Below are 17,718 nucleotides of genomic sequence, written 5' to 3'. Positions count from 1 at the left end.
TTTCAGGGGGCTCTTTGCTAGCTGGAGTTCTCAGCCTTTCCTCTTAGGGAGCGGTGCCCCTTAGCCTACTCTCTTCCTTTTTCAGAGGTCCTCCCACTTTCTTGGTCCACCAGGAGGCGGTCAAGAGCCTCCTCCTATCTTGACACACCCCATTTCTCCTTCCAGGTGCTTGGTTCTAATGGTGGCCCCTGCCACCTGCCCTGCTCGCGCCAAGCTGGCAGAGGGCACAGATCCTCTGGGGGCTGCGAGGCCGCCAGGCTGTAGGTTTTGTGTCCAGCGGCCTTCATTCAGGAGGCTCTGTGCCTCCCCCATACCCTCTCCCTGACTCCAGCTGCTCAGCCGGCACCCCTTCCGTCTTAGAGGCAGGCAGGTTGTGACCTGGCAGCCCCCTGGGCTGCTGCATTCTGTCCAGGCCCCCACAGAGCCTGTGGGCTACTATTCTCTCGTCGGCTGTGCTTCCCGCTTGCATGGGAATGAGGCTGGGGTGGCGGAGCCCATGGGCCGTCCTGCCACCCGCATAGCAATGGGGCTGTGGCTCCCGCTGCCGCCGGGGCCTAGCTTCTCTGCCGTGGCGGCGGCTGTGTGGGAGCCGCGGGGGGGTGGGGGACAGCCCCCGAGCCCGAGCCCGTGCCGTCTCCGCAGGGCTCCTGCAAGGGAAGCCAGCAGTGCCGGCGGCAGGGTTATCTGCTGGGAGCCAGGAGCGCTTGGACCCCTGCCCTTCCCTGGGCGGGCAGGCTGGCAGGCATCCGGCTTCTGCAGCCCCGGCACTGCCCGGAGCAGCAGGTTGAAGCCTGGCCTCCTCCTGGCTGAGCGGGCTGAGTGCCATGGGCCAAGCCAGCCCTGCCGAGGAATAGATAACTCTCCAGCCAGCCTGGGACTTTGCTGAGCATTTCCAGGGCTGGGGAGACCTGAGGCTGGCTGCTGGCTCCTTGCTGTCACCCTGCTTTGCACCCTGGATGGGGTCAGCCATCTCCAGAAAAGCCCCTTTGCAGGCCGTTTCCAAGGGCCCTTCCTCCTGGTGCCGGGGGAGGACGTGGGCTGGGAGGGAAAGTGAGTGATGTGTGTGTGTGTCTGTGTATGTAGCCCCACCCTCCTAGCCACATCTGGCCACTCCTGCAGATGTGGCTCTGGCCTCGTGGCCACAGAGTCGTCAGTGTGGCTGGCGGGCAAACCACAGAGGAATGTGCCTAGCAGTGCTGGGTGGAGAAGGGGCTGGTGGGGACCAAGCTATTCTGCTCAGGCTTTACCCCCCCCTTCCCACGGCCCCAGTGGGTCCCAGAGGCTGTATTCTGGCAGGAGGGTCGTAGCCGGGCCTTAGCCTTCAGCAGGCCTGGCCCCTGCCTGGGTGACACTCATTCAGTGTGGGTCCCCCGGAGAGATCCAGGCCCATTGACTGCACAAGGTGTAGAAGTCTCTCTTAGCTCAGCCCTCCATCCCCTCCCAGCTCCCTGTCCGCTCCCAGTGAGGGTCCATGATGGGGGCCTGGGCAGAGAGCTCTGCTCACCAGGGCAGGAGACACTGGTCGCCACCAGGATGTTGGGGTCCTTCCTTCTCCAGGCCCAGGCTGGAGTGGGCTGCCTTGCCACGGGAAGGTCTTCCCAGCTCGCTGTGGCCTCCCTGGGCTGGAGTGAGAAAAGTGAGGGCTTTCTTTGGAGAAAGAAATGGAGAAGAAACAAGGTGGGTTGGCCCTGCCTCTCTCACTTCCTCCTTTCCAGGCCTTGGGTAGCTTGCCTTCCCCTTCCTGCTGGAGTAGGGAGGCTCTGTGGAGTGTGGGCTGGGCTTGGGGCTCCCTGCTGGTGTGCTGTTGGCCCAGTTGCCCTGGCAACCACAGGGCAGTGGTAGGGAGTGACATTCAGGGACCAGAGGACAGTGGACAGGGATCAATAGGTCGAGACCCATGCTTCCCATGAGCCCCTGGGAACATTTGCCTTTCCCTGGGGCCCCTGAGCCCATTGTCCACATGGGGGCCTGGACCCAAGGTCTTGGGACCCAGCAGGCCCCTCCAACCCCTTTTCCCTTCCCAGCTGGTTCTCCCTGAGACTGGAGTTCTGAGATCTCTGCCTGAGCTCCAGCCTCCGCCCCCCCCCCCATGCCGCTACCCTTCTTCCTGTCTGATTCCCTTTCCTTTCCTGTCCCCTCCTCCCACCTCCTCCCTGCGCCCGCCCGCCCATTCTCTCGTTCCCCCTCCCCCCAGGCACAGCTGCTGTTTGGCTCACTCTATATATAGCGGCATTTTCAGGGTAATTACAATAAAACTGTTGAAAGGAGATAATCCAGCAAAGGAAGCAGAGTCTGACTCCCAGCCCCCTCCTGTCCCTGGTTTGGTGCAGCCCTGCACCCCTTTCCCTGAGGCCTGCTGCTCCGACCCCGCCCCCCACCCCCATTCTCACAGCCTCACCTTTGGGCCCCATCTGCCCCAGCTGGGTGTGGGGCAGAGAGAAGGGGAGAGGTGAGGGTAGGGGTGTCCAGAGGGTCCCTACAGGTCTCTCCTGGGGGTTTATTAAGGGCCCTGGCTGCCAGCCCCCTCAGTTCTAGAACCAGCCTCTGCTTCAGTTTCTCTTCTAGGATAGGCTTCTGGGCAGGGAATGTGTGATGTTGAGAGGTGGGGAGGAGGCATGGGAAGGACAGTGGTTAGAAGCCTAGAGTTTGGATTCACATTCGGTTCCTTGATCCCCTGGCTGTATGTCTATGGTCATGTACTTGAACTTTTCTGAAGCTCAGTTTCCTTGTCAGGAAAGTAATTCCTGTAAAAGGCCCAGTGGTGTTAATGATCAATGACAGTATCGGGTGTCGGGCATTCACAGTCTTCCAGAGACTGTGCTTCATGCTTATGCATACTTTGGTTTTTTTCTTTTCGTTTCGTTTCAAAGAGTTATTTATTTATTTTAGAGAGAGAGCGCACGCAAGTGTGCGCGCTTGAAGTGGGGGAGGGGGAGAGGGAGAGAGGGAGAAGCAGACTCCCCACTGAGTGCGGAGCCCGATGCGGGGCTCGATCTCACGACCCCGAGGTCATGACTTGAGCCAAACCAAGAGTCGGATGCTTAACCGACTGCGCCAGCCGGGTGCCCCGGCTTATGCATATTTTCTTACTGAAGTTCCTGGCTTTGACCGCGTCGGTTGAGACAGAATGTGGTTCTGCGGAGCGGAGGGACTTGACTGCCCCCTCGCGCGCTGCTCTCGTGGGTCTGGTGGTCCTGCCTGGTAGCTTGCTGGGCCCCCAGCTGGGCTGCCAGGGCGCAGTGGCGTCGGCACTGGGCTCCCTGACGCCGGTCTCTTGCCCCTGCAGTGGAGGTGAAGCCGGTGCTGCCCGGAGCCATGCCCAGCGCCGCGGGGGGCGGGGGGGGAGGCAGCCCCAGCCCCGCGGAGCTGCGGGGGGCTCTGGCAGGCCCCGTGGACCCCGCGCTGAGGGAGCAGCAGCTGCAGCAGGAGCTCCTGGCCCTGAAGCAGCAGCAGCAGCTGCAGAAGCAGCTCCTGTTCGCCGAGTTCCAGAAACAGCACGACCACCTGACACGGCAGCATGAGGTCCAGCTGCAGAAGCACCTCAAGGTGAGCGAGGGGGGCGCGGGGGGGCCGCCCCGACCTCCGACCCCCGCCCGGGCCTGGCTCACCCTCCCCCCCCCCCCCCACCCGCCCGCTACGCCCCTGCAGCAGCAGCAGGAGATGCTGGCGGCCAAGAGGCAGCAGGAGCTGGAGCGGCAGCGGGAGCAGCAGCGGCAGGAAGAGCTGGAGAAGCAGCGGCTGGAGCAGCAGCTGCTCGTCCTGCGAAACAAGGAGAAGAGCAAAGAGAGTAAGGCCTGGGCCTCCTGCCCCCATCCCCCCAGCGGCGGGCTCCCGGCCCCTGGCACCCAGCTCAGCCGTGCCCTGTCCCGCAGGTGCCATCGCCAGCACTGAGGTGAAGCTGAGGCTCCAGGAATTCCTTCTGTCGAAGTCGAAGGAGCCCACGCCGGGCGGCCTCAACCATTCCCTCCCACAGCATCCCAAATGCTGGTAATGGCCCGTGGCGGGCATGGGTCACACGGGCGCCCTGCTCAGGGGCTTGCCTGGCTGCAGGACGGCAGGGGGCTCCTGGCCGGAACCCATGGACAGGCCCCGCAGTCTCTCTTAGGGGATGAAACTCCCACCCCTGGCTTCTGTCCTTGCTTCCCTCCCCAGGACCCATTTCCTGTCCCTTGATGCAGTGGCCATTTCCTCACTGTTGATTGCGAGGTGGCAGGTCCCGCTGGCTGGGTAATAACCTAGGTCTGTTTCCATCCCCACCCCACACCCCCAGGGGAGCCCACCATGCTTCTTTGGACCAGAGTTCCCCTCCCCAGAGTGGCCCCCCTGGGACGCCTCCCTCCTACAAACTGCCTTTGCTTGGGCCCTATGACAGCCGCGATGACTTCCCCCTCCGCAAAACAGGTGTGTAGTGCCCACCAGCCTGGCTTTCCAGAATATGGCTCCTTGGAGGTTAGGGGTGGGAATGTGGAGGGGCCAGGCTACGGGTGGGTGTGTGCCTGTTCGTGTGGATGCCTCTGAGCCCGGGCTACCTTCTCCCCAGCCTCCGAACCCAACTTGAAAGTGCGTTCGAGGCTAAAGCAGAAGGTGGCTGAGCGGAGAAGTAGTCCCCTCCTGCGTCGCAAGGATGGGACAGTCATTAGCACCTTTAAGAAGAGAGCTGTTGAGATCACCGGCGCTGGGCCTGGGGGTAAGGGCTCCTTTCTCTCTTGTTCATGTTCTGAGGTCCTGGGAGTGGGGGGTGGCTCTGAGCATGCCCAGGTGACAGCCAGTTCTCCCATAGTGTCGTCCGTGTGTAACAGCGCGCCAGGCTCCGGCCCCAGCTCTCCCAACAGCTCCCACAGCACCATTGCTGAGAATGGCTTTACTGGCTCAGTCCCCAACATCCCCACCGAGGTACAGGCCTGCTGAGGGCTGGGCGGGCGGGCCAAGCTGCTCCGTTTCCCTTGGAAGAAGGAAGGCAGCTCCTTCCTGTCTGTCTTGCTGAGAGTATCCAGCAGGGACCTCCCTGCCCATGTGGACAGGCTAGAGGGACCTGTTGCCTTTCAGTGGGCTTTGTCCCGTGGGCCTCTGAAGGACCGTGATCTCTCAGTCCCCCCCCAGGTGGGGCTCGGTGTGGGGAGCGGGGAGCGAGGCACCATTCAGAGCCCTCGGCCCCAGGTGGCCCCCCTTTGCCTGCTCTCATGCCTGGTCTCTCCCAACTGCTCCCTAGATGCTCCCCCAGCACCGGGCCCTCCCTCTGGACAGCTCCCCCAACCAGTTCAGCCTCTACACGTCTCCCTCTCTGCCCAACATCTCCCTAGGGCTGCAGGCCACAGTCACTGTCACCAACTCACACCTCACCGTAAGTATGGGCCGCATGCCTCATCCTCCCTCTGCTGTGTTGAGGTCTGTGGTCCTGGATGCCTCACAAAGCCCTGAGGGAGATCAGATGGCCTTCCTCGGAGCGGGGGTGTGGGGGGCTGGGGGGTGGGCAGAGGGTAGGTGAGGGATGCTGACCCAAAGTTGGCAGGACTGGGGACAGATTCAGCCCCTCCCTCACTTCCCTCTCCCTTCCCCGCCCCAGGCCTCCCCGAAGCTGTCAACGCAGCAGGAGGCCGAGAGGCAGGCCCTCCAGTCCCTGCGGCAGGGTGGTGCACTGACGGGCAAGTTCATGAGCACATCCTCCATCCCTGGCTGCTTGCTGGGCGTGGCGCTGGAGGGCGACACCGGCCCCCACGGGCATGCCTCCCTGCTGCAGCACGTGCTGCTGCTGGAGCAGGCTCGGCAGCAGAGTACCCTCATTGCTGGTGAGCGGGCGGGCAGCTGTGCCGGGGGGTGGGTGTCGGGCCCCTCTTCTGAGGCCGCCAGGCCACCGTCAGGGAGTAGCCAGGGACACTCTCCAGCTCTGTCACGGCTCCCCTCCAGGGCATCATTGACTTCTTCCTTGTCCTACAGATATGATTGAGTACCTACAGCCTACCAGATGCTGTTCTCCCGTTCCCGAGCAGTGCTGTCCAGTAGGCCTACAACACTGAGCCGCATTTGTAACTCAAAGTTTTCTAGAGCCACATTAAAAAATGTAAAATGGGGCACCTGGCTGGCTCAGCTGGTAGAGCATGTGACTCTTGATCTCGGGCGGGGTTGTGAGTTCAAGCCCCGTGTTGGGTGTAGAGATTACTTAAAAATAAAATCTTTAAAAAAAAACATGAAAAGAATCTGGTGAAATTAACTTTAATAACATATTTAACTCAATAGATCTGGAATATTGTCATTTTTAAAAAGATTTTATTGTGAGAGCGAGAGAGAGAGAGAGAGAGGACGAGAGGGGGGAGGGTCAGAAGGAGAAGCAGACTGCCCACTGAGCAGGGAGCCTGATGCGGGGCTCGATCGTAGGACTCCAGGATCATGACCTGAGTCAAAGGCAGTCGCTTAACCCACTGAGCCACCCAGGTGCCCTGGAATATTGTCATTTTAACATATAATCAATATAGAGTTATCAGTGAGATATTTTGTGTTTCATACTGTCTTTGAAATCCAGTGTATATTTCACACTTAGAGCACCTCTCGATTTATTTATTATTTTTATTTTAAAGATTTTATTTACTTATTTATTTTTTAAGATTTTATTTATTCATTTGGGGGAGAGAGAGTGTGCACGAGCAGAGTAGGGGGCAGAGGGAGAAGCAGACTCCCCACTGAGCAGGGAGCCTGATCTGGAGCTCGATCCCAGTGCCCTGGGATCATGACCTAAGCCAAAGGCAGACGCTTAGCTGACTGAGCCACGCAGGCACCCCTTATTTATTTATTTATTTATTTATTTATTTATTTAATTTATTTATATTTTATTTTATTTATTTTTAAAGATTTTATTTATTTGTCAGAGAGAGAGCACAAGCAGGGGGTGTGGCAGGCAGAGGGAGATCAGACTCCCCGCTGAGCAAGGAGCCTGATGGGGGACTCAATCCCAGGACTCTGGGATCATGACCTGAGCCAAAGGCAGATGCCTAACTGACTAAGCCACCCAGGCATCCTTATTTATTTTATTTTATTATTTTATTTTATTTTATTTTTTTAAAGATTTTATTTATTTATTTATTTGACAGAGAGAGAACACAAGCAGGGGGAGTGGGAGAGGGAGAAGCAGGCTCCCCGCGGAGCAGGGAGCCCGATGTGGGACTCGATCCCAAGACCCCGGGATCATGACCTGAGCCGAAGGCAGTCGCTTAACCGACTGAGCCACCCAGGCGCCCCTCATCCTTATTTATTTTAGAGAGAGAGAACGCAAGCGGGAGAAGGAGAGGGATAAGCAGACTCTGTGCTGAGCACGGAGCCCAACGTGGGGCTTGGTCTCATGACCCCAAGATCCTGACCTGAACCAAAATCAAGAGTCGGACTGACGCTCAGCCGACTGAGCCACCCAGGCGTCCCCATCTCAACTTAGACAGGCTGCATTTCAAGTGCTCAGTAGTTACATGTGGCTGGCATCTCTGGAACTGGCCAGCATAGCTTTGGACAGTCAGACCTTAAGCAGCTGGTGGCATCAGAAGAGGTTCTGCTTAAAAGATAACATGACCCTGGCCCCCAGGCTTCCCCACCTGATGGCATCCATGTCTATGATCAGGGAGGTCTTGTTGGAATTGGGGAAAACTAGTCATTGTTTACCTACACTGAGGGCCTAAGACTACATGTGCAATCATAAGGGAATCAAAGGGAGAGAGTGGTGAATCCAGGAAGGCTTGCTGGAGGCAGTGACTTTGAGCTGCAGGACTCTTCCACTGTGGGGAGGAGGAAGAATGGGGCTCAGGTTTGGGAGCCGGGTGCCCTGGGCTCCTCCAAGGTTTTTCCTGATTATGTAGGTGGTGGCGTTCTAGGAGGGGGAGAGTCCCGGGGTAGGATGGGGGTGCCTGGTGCCCTAACAGTGCCCCTCTTCCCACCACACAGTGCCACTCCATGGGCAGTCCCCGCTAGTGACAGGTGAACGTGTGGCCACCAGCATGCGGACAGTGGGCAAGCTCCCGCGGCACCGGCCGTTGAGCCGCACTCAGTCGTCCCCGCTGCCCCAGAGCCCCCAGGCCCTGCAGCAGCTCGTCATGCAGCAGCAGCACCAGCAGTTCCTGGAGAAACAGAAGCAACAGCAGCTGCAGCTGGGCAAGGTGAGCTGGGAGCAGCCAAGGGCCAGGGCGGTGCTGGGGGCCGGGCTGGGCAGAGCAGGGCACCGGGCTGGCAGCGGCGACGGAGCGGGGGCTGACGCCCTAGGCTACAGCCCAGGCTGCATCTGCTCCGACATACCCTTGCCTCCTGGACAAGCTCTGTATGGGCTGGCTGGCTGCCAGGGGGAGGCCAGGGACGGCCAGACCCTCCTGGGCCACAGGCTGCATGGCTGCGCCCCCTCCCAGCCGATGGGCCCCCTTGCTCTGCTCCCAGATCCTCACTAAGACTGGGGAGCTGTCACGGCAGCCCACCACCCACCCTGAGGAGACGGAGGAGGAGCTGACCGAGCAGCAGGAGGCCTTGCTTGGGGAGGGGGCCCTGACCATCCCTCGAGAAGGCTCCACGGAGAGTGAGAGCACGCAGGAAGACCTGGAGGAGGAGGAGGAGGAAGAGGAGGAGGAAGAAGAGGAAGAGGAGGAGGAGGACTGCATCCAGGTCAAGGATGAGGAGGGCGAGAGTGGCCCTGAGGAGGGGCCCGACTTGGATGAGTCCAGTGCTGGTTACAAAAAGGTGCCCCTCCACCCCAGCCCTTGATCCCTGCCTCTCTGTCCCCTGCAGCCCTTTCTGTCTTTGCCTTTCCCTCTCCCCACTCTGCACGGCCCAGGCTTCGCCGAGAGCAAAAGCAGAGCAGGAAAGAGGCAAGGGGCGGTGGAAGGGGGCGCTGCTTGTGCTGGTCTCAGAGCCGCCCGTGCCCCAGGCGGCCAGCCCCCTGCCTGCGGCTGCTGCTGTAACTGCCCCCCCCCCCCCCCCCCCCCCCCCCCGCCACTGCCGGGCTGCGCGTGCACGCATAAGCCCGAGGCCTGTGTGTGCCTGCGTTTCCGCCTGCGTAGGGCCGGTCGTGCGTCGGTCTGTGCGTGCATGCGCGCGTGTGTACACACACGCCCCCGCTGTTACTACAGTCGGCCCTGCCCCTAGCAGCACTCCATTCATTGCGGACACCGCCGAGCCCTCCCGGCCTGACTCATCCTGCCCCCTCCCACGCCCCCATCCCTCCCAGCCTCTTACCTCAGTGCTACTCTGGCTGACTCATCACTCCCCGCCCCCCAATCTCCTGGGAGGTGGAGATGGGAAGGCTGGAGTGCCTCCTGTCCCTGGTGGGAGGAGATGGGGAAAGGAGGAAGTTTGGAAGAGGAGGGCTGGAATAGGGGCCCCCTTGGAGGCCCCAGGACACTTGTCCTCACTTTCATCTCCCGCCCGCTCCCCTCCTGCGCAGGTGTTCTCCGATGCCCAGCAGCTGCAGCCACTTCAGGTGTACCAGGCACCCCTCAGCCTGGCCACTGTGCCCCACCAGGCCCTGGGCCGCACCCAGTCCTCACCCGCTGCCCCTGGGGGCATGAAAAGCCCCCCAGACCAGCCCGCCAAGCACCTCTTCACCACAGGTGAGCCCCACCACTGTCAGTGGTCCTTCCACCACATGCCAGGAGCCTAAGCATGGTATCTAGCCTCGTGCGACCCGCCGAGGGACCATGTGATTTTTGCGCCATCATCACATAAGCCCTGGGGCCCTGGGTGAAAAGAACCCACTGTCTCAGTTGGGCCCTGCCCTTCCAGCTTCCTGTCCTCCTCTCTCGTGAGGTCAAAAGTGAGGCCTCATTCCATTCCCGAAAGCCTTTCCACATGAAGCTGCCCTATGCTGGCCTCTGAGGGGGGCACAGACGCCTGGGGATGGTCCTACCTCACCAGTGGGGCGTAGGGGGTTGGAGCAGCACATAGGGGCTGTGACAGAAGGGGGAAAAGGAGGATGTGCCCCGAAGGGGGGTACAGTGTTGAGAGCATGGTGGGCAGGAATCAAAACCAGTGGGGGTGTCAGGGGCAGCCTGGTTGAGGCTTGAGGAGCAGGGAGGCTTTTGACCGGCAGTAACGGAAGAAGGGGGCCGACCGCAGGCGGAGAGAAGAGGGGCAGGTGTGTGGGGGTGGCTGAGGGGGCCGTGAGGAGGTACCTGGGCCAGGGCTGGCTGGGGAGAGCCCAGGAGCTCTGCTGAGGATGGCAGCGGCTGGCGAGGCTGACAGGTGTGTCTCCGGTCCAGGTGTGGTGTACGACACGTTCATGCTGAAGCACCAGTGCATGTGTGGGAACACACACGTGCACCCTGAGCACGCCGGCCGGATCCAGAGCATCTGGTCCCGGCTGCAGGAGACGGGCCTGCTTAGCAAGTGTGAGGTAAGGGAGCCCATAGTTCCGTCCCCCAACTCAAACCCAGCAAAAACCTTTGTGTCTCTCCTTCCACGAAGCCTCTTTCTGCGTCTTCTTCATCCTTCTTTCAACCCCTGACCACAGGGTCAGTCCCCTCAGCCACCTCTCCGTTCCTTCCCTTGCAGCCCGTTTTGCTGAATGGGGGTGGTCCTGGACCGGGGTGCCTGGGGGCCAAGACATACTTTCACAAAAACCTTTGGATTCTCCTAAGGCCAGAAAGTGGCTCCATGCGTCCCGGGCTGTGGGGGCAGAGAGAGGGTGTGGGCCTCAGGGAGAGCTGGGCCTTCGGTGCATCCCCTCACCGGCCTCCTCTGCTCTCCCCACACAGCGGATCCGGGGTCGCAAAGCCACGCTGGATGAGATCCAGACGGTGCACTCCGAATACCACACCCTGCTCTATGGGACCAGCCCCCTCAACCGACAGAAGCTGGACAGCAAGAAGCTGCTCGGTGAGCCGGCAGGCGTGGGCCAGGCCATGTCGGCTGCCCTGCTAGGATAGGGAACTCTCAGGGTAGGCAGGTGGGCCCCCATGGGCACAGGTCATCCCCTTGCCGCACTGCCCGTCTCCAGGGGGCGCCGTTCACACAGACTACCACAAGGGTGGGGTGCATTGCAGGTGAGTGGAAGGTGGCAGGTCAGGCTTAGTGATGGGGGATCGCTCTGCTCTTCTCCCTAACTGATCGTCCCCCTTTCTTCCTGCCATCTGCCCCAGAAGTAAGGTGTCCCCGTCCCAGAATAGGGCAGAGACCTTTTCCAACTGGTGTGGGCTGCAGAGGCCTATCCTGTGCTTGGGTCTGGCTGCCTTTTTCTGTGAGGAGCTCACCACGCTCTGCAGGCCCCAACCTGTAGCCCTGCAGTTGAGGCAGCTTCCCGAGTAGCTCTGTCCCTCTTCCTTGCAGGCCCCATCAGCCAGAAGATGTACGCCGTGCTGCCTTGTGGGGGCATTGGGGTGAGTAGGGCACCTGCCAGTAGGGATGGGTGGGTGGCTCTCCCAGCTCTTGCCCCTCCTTTCCCTCCCGCCATGGCTGCTGGCCCACTGTCCAGGTGCCCACCCCCATTCTTGCCCTCCCCCTGCAGGGGGCACGCTGAAGCCTGCTCTCCTGCCCCCGCAGGTGGACAGTGACACTGTGTGGAACGAGATGCACTCCTCCAGTGCCGTGCGCATGGCAGTGGGCTGCCTGGTGGAGCTGGCTTTCAAGGTGGCCTCAGGAGAGCTCAAGGTGAGGCTGTGCCCGAGGCCTCGGCGCCACTTGGCTTGGTCCTGCATCCTCAGGGGTGGAGGACACGGGCAGCCGTGGCTTTCCCTTGAGCAAGGCACTGTCCCTTGCAACCTTAACTCTCGGGTGCCAGAGTGGGGAGGAGGGGCTAGCTCCTGGGCCAGCTGGGGAGGTGAGGGGTCAAGAGGGACGGGGAAAGAGGCGCTAGCATCTGATGCTGTCACGGGTATCTCAAGGTCAGAGATGGTGCCTGCTGGCCCACGTGGCCTGTGGCCCTGTTCCTAGTGTGTGGGATACATATTCTGATCTGTGCTCTCTTCCCTGCCTGGTTTGTGTTTCTCTCCTTCTGTGTTCACCCCCTTTGTGGCCACCTTGCCTGCGTGCCTATGTGTCTGTCGTCTCTGATCCTCTCTGGTTGCACCTCTTCAGAATGGATTTGCCATTATCCGGCCCCCAGGACACCATGCGGAGGAGTCGACAGCCATGTGAGTGCCACCCCAGCCTTGCACCAGACCCACTGCCCTCCTCCCTTCCCTTCTGCCTCTCCGCGGAGCTGATATGTCCCTTTTGCTCCTGGAGCAGACATCTGCTAAAGCTGACCTCCCCAACCCTTTTCTCCCCTCTCCCCCCCCACCCACCAGGGGATTCTGCTTCTTCAACTCTGTAGCCATCACAACCAAACTCCTGCAGCAGAAGCTGAACGTGGGCAAGGTTCTCATCGTGGACTGGGTAGGCAGTGGGCTGGTGCCAGGGTCAGCCTTCAGGAAGGCCCCACCCCAACGCTGCGCACTCTTCCTAAGGTGCCCGCACCACTGCTGGGCCGGATGACTTACCCCATCTCTTCCTGCTGGAGCATTAGCCCAGCCCTCCCATTCCCACGGGGCTCCCTCCTCACGAAGAGAGACTCGAAAGTGGTTTTGGCCCTGCTCCATCTTGGCCCCCACCTTGTAGCCTCAAGCAACCGAGATTTTCTACCTTAAATAGTACAGACTGTTACCAGCATTGCTAGAGGCACTCTCTTTTTTTTTTAAGATTTATTTATTTTAGAGAGTGAGAGCACTTGTGTGCGTGTGTGCACGGTGGGAAGGAAGGGCAGAGGGAGAGGGAGAGAGAAGCCCAAGCAGACTCTGTGCTGAGCACGGAGCTCGATGTGGGGCTCTCTCTCAGGACCCCGAGATCATGACCTGAGCCGAAACCAAGAGTTTGGACGCTTAACCAACTGCGCCACCCAGGTGCCCCTAGGGCCACTCTTGATGGGGGGCTGACTATGCCTGGACACAGAGTACTGCTTGCGGCCACCTCGAGTAGTACAAGTTAGGATGTCCCTTTCTATAAATGGAGACACTGAGCTGTTGGGTGAAATAGCCAACCAAAGTCACGTAGTTTGGGGTATGGCACTGGGATTCAGATCAGGCCTTTTGGCCCTGACACTTGTGCTCTTGTTGCTGGGCACTGTTTAAAGGCACCCACCACTCCCCGTGACTGGGAAGTACCCAGGAGCAGCCCTCGGCAAAGATGAAACCTCTTTGAAGCCCAACTCTGGCTTAGAAATTCATGTAAATGTTGGGTTCTTCAGAATGTATCCGCTTTCAGTGCTTCACTAGCTTTAACGTTTCCCTCCACACTGTTGAGTAGAATGGGCTCTGCGGGGAGATGCACCATGTTGTCCCCGTGGCTTTGTATCTCCTCTGTGCAGTGCCACCTGATGGCCCACAGAGCCTGGGTAGAGAAGCGTGGGATGAGACTGTTGTGAACGGAACATGATGCCCTGTAGTTAGGGATGGGCTGCACCCCCAGAGTTCACCATAGGTGGAGGTGGGGGGCAAGTGGAATTTTGACCTTTGGGCCAGAGCCTGGGATTTTTTTCTGATGCTTCCACCCCTCCCCACTAGGACATTCACCACGGCAATGGCACTCAGCAAGCGTTTTACAACGACCCCTCTGTGCTCTACATCTCCCTGCATCGCTATGACAATGGGAACTTCTTTCCAGGCTCGGGGGCTCCTGAAGAGGTACAGGTCCTAGGCTCAAACGTGGGGCCCCTTGGGAGGTAGCAGAACGGGACCTGGCAGGGAGCCCTGGAGGCCTGTGGTGGGGCTGGTTCCCTGGGGAGTCTGGGCTCCTAGTGGGAGGACCACATAGGCCAACTGCCCCTCCATGCAGAGCAGCGGTGAGTGGAGTAAGGGCTGGAATCAGGGCTGAGGGCGGGGGCAATGTCTGGGATCCCCAGGCAATGAGAATAACCCCTCCCCCACCGTGCTGCCAGGTTGGCGGAGGGCCGGGCGTGGGGTACAATGTGAACGTGGCGTGGACGGGAGGTGTGGACCCCCCCATCGGAGACGTGGAGTACCTAACGGCCTTCAGGTGGGGACTGAGAAGGGCCAAGGGGGGGGTGGGAGCCCCCCAGGCCCTGCCATGGGAGGGGCAGAAGGCACTCAGTTTGGTACAGGTGGAGGGGGTTGTCTGTGGGGGGAACAGAGTGAGGTGAGCCCTGGCCTAGCCACCCGCCCGGGTCAGCTTGGGCCCTCCTTTTGCAGGACAGTGGTGATGCCCATTGCTCATGAGTTCTCACCTGACGTGGTCCTGGTCTCTGCCGGGTTCGATGCTGTTGAGGGACACCTGTCTCCACTGGGTGGCTACTCTGTCACCGCCAGATGTGAGCTGCTGGGGGATTGAGGAAGGCTGCGGAGCAGTGAGGATGGGGTTGAGTGGGGACACGGAGCAGGAATAGACTGGTATTGCAGAGGCTGGGAGGACGGAAGCTGGGGGGGCAGGTCCAAAACTTGGAATCATCTTGGCAGGAGCCTCCCACTCTCCCTCTGCCAACCTTGGACTTGGGGGGCAAGCAGGTGGGTGTGGGGTAGCAGAGACTCTCCTCCCAGAGTCCTAGGGATGGAGCTTGTCGATCCCTTGTGTTTCAGTGGTGCTCCTTATGACATGTAATTGGAATTTTTTTTAGCCCATCTACTGTTTTATCTTTAATGGAGCATCTAGTCCGTTGATACTGAATTTTATTATGGATGTGTCTTTAGGCTTAAATCCCACCATTTTATTTTGTGCTCTTTGTTCCACCTCTTGTTTTATTTTCTCTCCTTCCTTACCTTCTCTTGGTTGTTTTTTTTTCTTTATTTCTTCTTCCTCCCTTCACCCATCCCTAAAGGCTTTGGCCACTTGACCAGGCAGCTGATGACGCTGGCAGGGGGCCGGGTGGTGCTGGCCCTGGAGGGAGGCCATGACTTGACCGCCATCTGTGATGCCTCTGAGGCCTGTGTCTCAGCTCTGCTCAGCGTGGAGGTGAGGGGTGCAGGGAGGCACTGAGGGGGGGGCTCAGGGAGGGGCTAGTAAGGGATGGCCCCTTTCTTGATCAAGCAGCACTGATCAAAAAGGTGGGAAGGTTTTCCTGGGTCCTAAAGACAGCTGCTGGACAGGGAGGGCTTTCTGACCCAGGGTTCCTCCAGAAAGCTAGGTTCGCCCCCGTCATGGGAGGTGTCGGGCTGAACGTGGGGTGGCTAGAGGGCAGGCACCACCACCCACTCCCCACCGTAAGCCTTCTCTTCTTTCCCCTGCCAGCTGCAGCCCTTGGACGAGGCAGTCTTGCAACAAAAGCCCAACATCAACGCAGTGGCCACGCTAGAGAAAGTCATCGAGATCCAGAGTGCGTGGGCACAGGCAGAGAGGCTCAGACCTCCGCTTGCCAAGGGGCAGAGGGTTATGGGCCCACCAGGGCTGGGGATGTAGTATGGGGCTTTCTGTCCTCCCTGACCCCTGCCTGCCCCTCATCCACAGGCAAACACTGGAGCTGCGTCCAGAGGTTCGCCGCTGGTCTAGGCCGTTCCCTGCGGGAGGCCCAGGCAGGTGAGACGGAGGAGGCAGAGACTGTGAGCGCCATGGCCTTGCTGTCGGTGGGGGCTGAGCAGGCCCAGGCTGCTGCAGCCCGGGAGCACAGCCCCAGGTAAGCTGCCTTCCTGACCTCTGCCCGTGCCCAAGCCGGTGCCCCCGCCTCAATGCACGCCCCCCCCCCCCATGCTTGTCCCCACAGGCCGGCAGAGGAACCCATGGAACAGGAGCCTGCCCTGTGACGCCCTGGCCCCCATCCCTCTGGGCTTCATCATTGTGATTTTGTTTATTTTTTCTATTAAAAACAAAAAGTCACACATTCAACAACGTGTGCTGTGTGGGTCTCTCAGCCTTGCCCTCCTTGCTCCACTAAGCTGCCTCAGGCCTCGCCCCCAACTTCCCTCAGTGTGGCCCACATCTCCACTCTAGAAGTTTGCTCCCCCTGTAAGGTGTGGGGGGCGCCCTTTCCAGCTCCTCCTCCATGTTGTGTCCCATGCCCACTTTCTTGCATTCTGTCCTTTTCCCCCTGGGAGCCTGGGCCAGCTTAAGGTGGGCATGGGGGCCCAGATAGTACCGTCTGGTTTTGGAGTCTCCCCGAGCGAGGAAGAACAGTAAGTTTGGTGCCTTGGCTTCAACTGACTTGGGGGGAAATGCCTTAATTTCAGCCTCCTCCCCTCTCCAGCCTCAGGGGAAGATCCAGAAGGTTGCTCTACAGTGTAAGATACAGAGTGGAGGGGAGGTGGTTTTCCGCCCTGCGATTCCCCACCCTTTTCACTCTTCGCCATCCTGGCCATCTCTGCACAGACCCCTTTTCCTCCTTTCTCCTGGCCTCAGCACTGAGGGGAAGGCTTGTGCCCTAGGAGGTGGGCCTGTGGTCTCTGGGCTGGGCAGTCTTCTTTCACACTCCTCTGGGCCTATTTCCCCTTCCCAGGGGCTGGAGAGGGTCAAAGTGTGTGGGGAGGGATGGGACTGGACTCCAGGGTTCTGAGGGACCAGGAAGAGCGGCAGAACCAGGCCTGCTCACTGCCTTACTCTGTTGGCTTCCCTGGCCCTATGCTGGCACAGCCTGGGGTGGGGGAGGTGGTCCCTGCAGGGGGACTCCAGGCTGGTGAGAACCCCCCTGCTGTTCAGGACCACATTTTCCCCAGCCATCCAGTGTGCCATGAGAAGGATCACTGGCCCACCTCCCCCCTGGGGCCTTTTACTGTGAAGCCTGGGGATGTGAGAGTAGGGGTTCTAGAAGGGGCAGGACTAGAACCCAGGAACCCAGGATTTTGCCCTGAGCTGTAGCTTGCCTTCCTCATGGGCTTCCTTTGCTGGTCACTAGCCCAAGAGAGCTAAGACCAGGAGGGGCTGGACACCACCCTGTCTCTTTCCCAGGAGCCCAGCCTAGCCCTGTTTCTGGGGTTGGGGGCTCATAAGGCTTCTAGGGAATGCTGTCTAGCCTATAGGAAACCAAAGATGGGAAGCGGCTCCCGGGGGGCTGAGTCTTCCTCCCTTCTCCTCCCAACACCACATATACTTTCTTTCTACCCCATCCTGAGGGCCTCACCAATCTGTTTACATATTTATTATCCTAATGGGGGCCTGAATAGGGTTGAGAGAGCCAGGAGAGGGGCAGGAGTCCCACCACCATTGGTTCATTGTGTGCTGTGTCTTGTGTATTGTTAGTATGTTCTAGATCCTCCTAGGGGATGCGGATGGGGCTAGGCCCAGTGTAGCAAGCCTCCCCTTGCTGAGCCCCAGCTCCGGGCCCTTAACCCTCCCTCTTCCAATGGCTGGTCTGGTTCTCATGTAAACCCACTCCTTGCTTTGTCTCCCTGGATGTGGATTTCAGTTGAGTATTTTGTAATCTGTTACACGGTGTGTCCTTATGTAAATAAACTTGTTTCTGGCAGTGTCTTCTGGGGCTGATGTCTCTCTTCTCTGGGCTTCCAAAGGGAGTAGAGGTTCTCATTCCCCATCCTGGCCCAAAACACTGCTCTTCATTTCTCTAGTCCCTGGACTAGCCAATTTAGGAAACAAGGGGCTGGGGTGGGAGGGAGTGGAGTGGAGTCTCTGTCCTCGTAGGTTAGAGACAAGGTTTCACCGAACACAGCCATAGCATCTCATGGGACCTCTCTTGTGGCTTGGGTGGTGATGCTGGGGAGAGGGCCCAGGCGCAAGGTCTCTGTGGAAATGGGTGGCGGGGTGCAGAACAGGTGGCCTGGCAAGGGTCTCACTTGCACACACACAGGCAAGCTCAGTGGAAATGTGCGCATAGGCAAGAAAAGAATCCAG

General features: G+C 59.5%; 1 protein-coding gene across 5 annotated transcripts in view; it reads left to right on the top strand.

The window, feature by feature from the left end:
• Positions 1–15,765, top strand: part of HDAC5 (histone deacetylase 5) — a 36,507-nt gene extending 20,742 nt beyond the window's left edge. For 3 of the 5 annotated variants that reach the window (XM_036071274.2, XM_036071273.2, XM_078065807.1), the window contains 24 exons: positions 3,287–3,546; positions 3,649–3,787; positions 3,873–3,987; positions 4,271–4,401; positions 4,541–4,687; positions 4,781–4,893; positions 5,210–5,341; positions 5,564–5,786; positions 7,921–8,132; positions 8,404–8,700; positions 9,404–9,569; positions 10,218–10,351; positions 10,713–10,833; positions 11,284–11,333; positions 11,497–11,604; positions 12,031–12,086; positions 12,243–12,330; positions 13,494–13,613; positions 13,868–13,965; positions 14,139–14,257; positions 14,762–14,895; positions 15,172–15,256; positions 15,388–15,553; positions 15,641–15,765. In XM_036071274.2, coding sequence (XP_035927167.1) covers positions 3,287–3,546; positions 3,649–3,787; positions 3,873–3,987; positions 4,271–4,401; positions 4,541–4,687; positions 4,781–4,893; positions 5,210–5,341; positions 5,564–5,786; positions 7,921–8,132; positions 8,404–8,700; positions 9,404–9,569; positions 10,218–10,351; positions 10,713–10,833; positions 11,284–11,333; positions 11,497–11,604; positions 12,031–12,086; positions 12,243–12,330; positions 13,494–13,613; positions 13,868–13,965; positions 14,139–14,257; positions 14,762–14,895; positions 15,172–15,256; positions 15,388–15,553; positions 15,641–15,680 — 3,254 coding nt within the window. In that variant the 3' untranslated portion in view covers positions 15,681–15,765. Of the gene's footprint in view, positions 1–1,557; positions 1,678–3,286; positions 3,547–3,648; positions 3,788–3,872; positions 3,988–4,270; positions 4,402–4,540; positions 4,688–4,780; positions 4,894–5,209; positions 5,342–5,563; positions 5,787–7,920; positions 8,133–8,403; positions 8,701–9,403; positions 9,570–10,217; positions 10,352–10,712; positions 10,834–11,283; positions 11,334–11,496; positions 11,605–12,030; positions 12,087–12,242; positions 12,331–13,493; positions 13,614–13,867; positions 13,966–14,138; positions 14,258–14,761; positions 14,896–15,171; positions 15,257–15,387; positions 15,558–15,640 lie in introns of those variants that run through there. The other 2 variants (XM_078065808.1, XM_078065806.1) reach the window with 2 other exon arrangements.
• Positions 15,766–17,718: the final 1,953 nt, after the last annotated feature.

The sequence above is a fragment of the Halichoerus grypus genome, chromosome 2 (assembly GCF_964656455.1).
Source record: "Halichoerus grypus chromosome 2, mHalGry1.hap1.1, whole genome shotgun sequence".
Taxonomy (NCBI): domain Eukaryota; kingdom Metazoa; phylum Chordata; class Mammalia; order Carnivora; family Phocidae; genus Halichoerus; species Halichoerus grypus.
The sequence above is the reverse complement of the archived record's forward strand: the minus strand, read 5'-3'. Positions and strand labels throughout refer to the sequence as shown.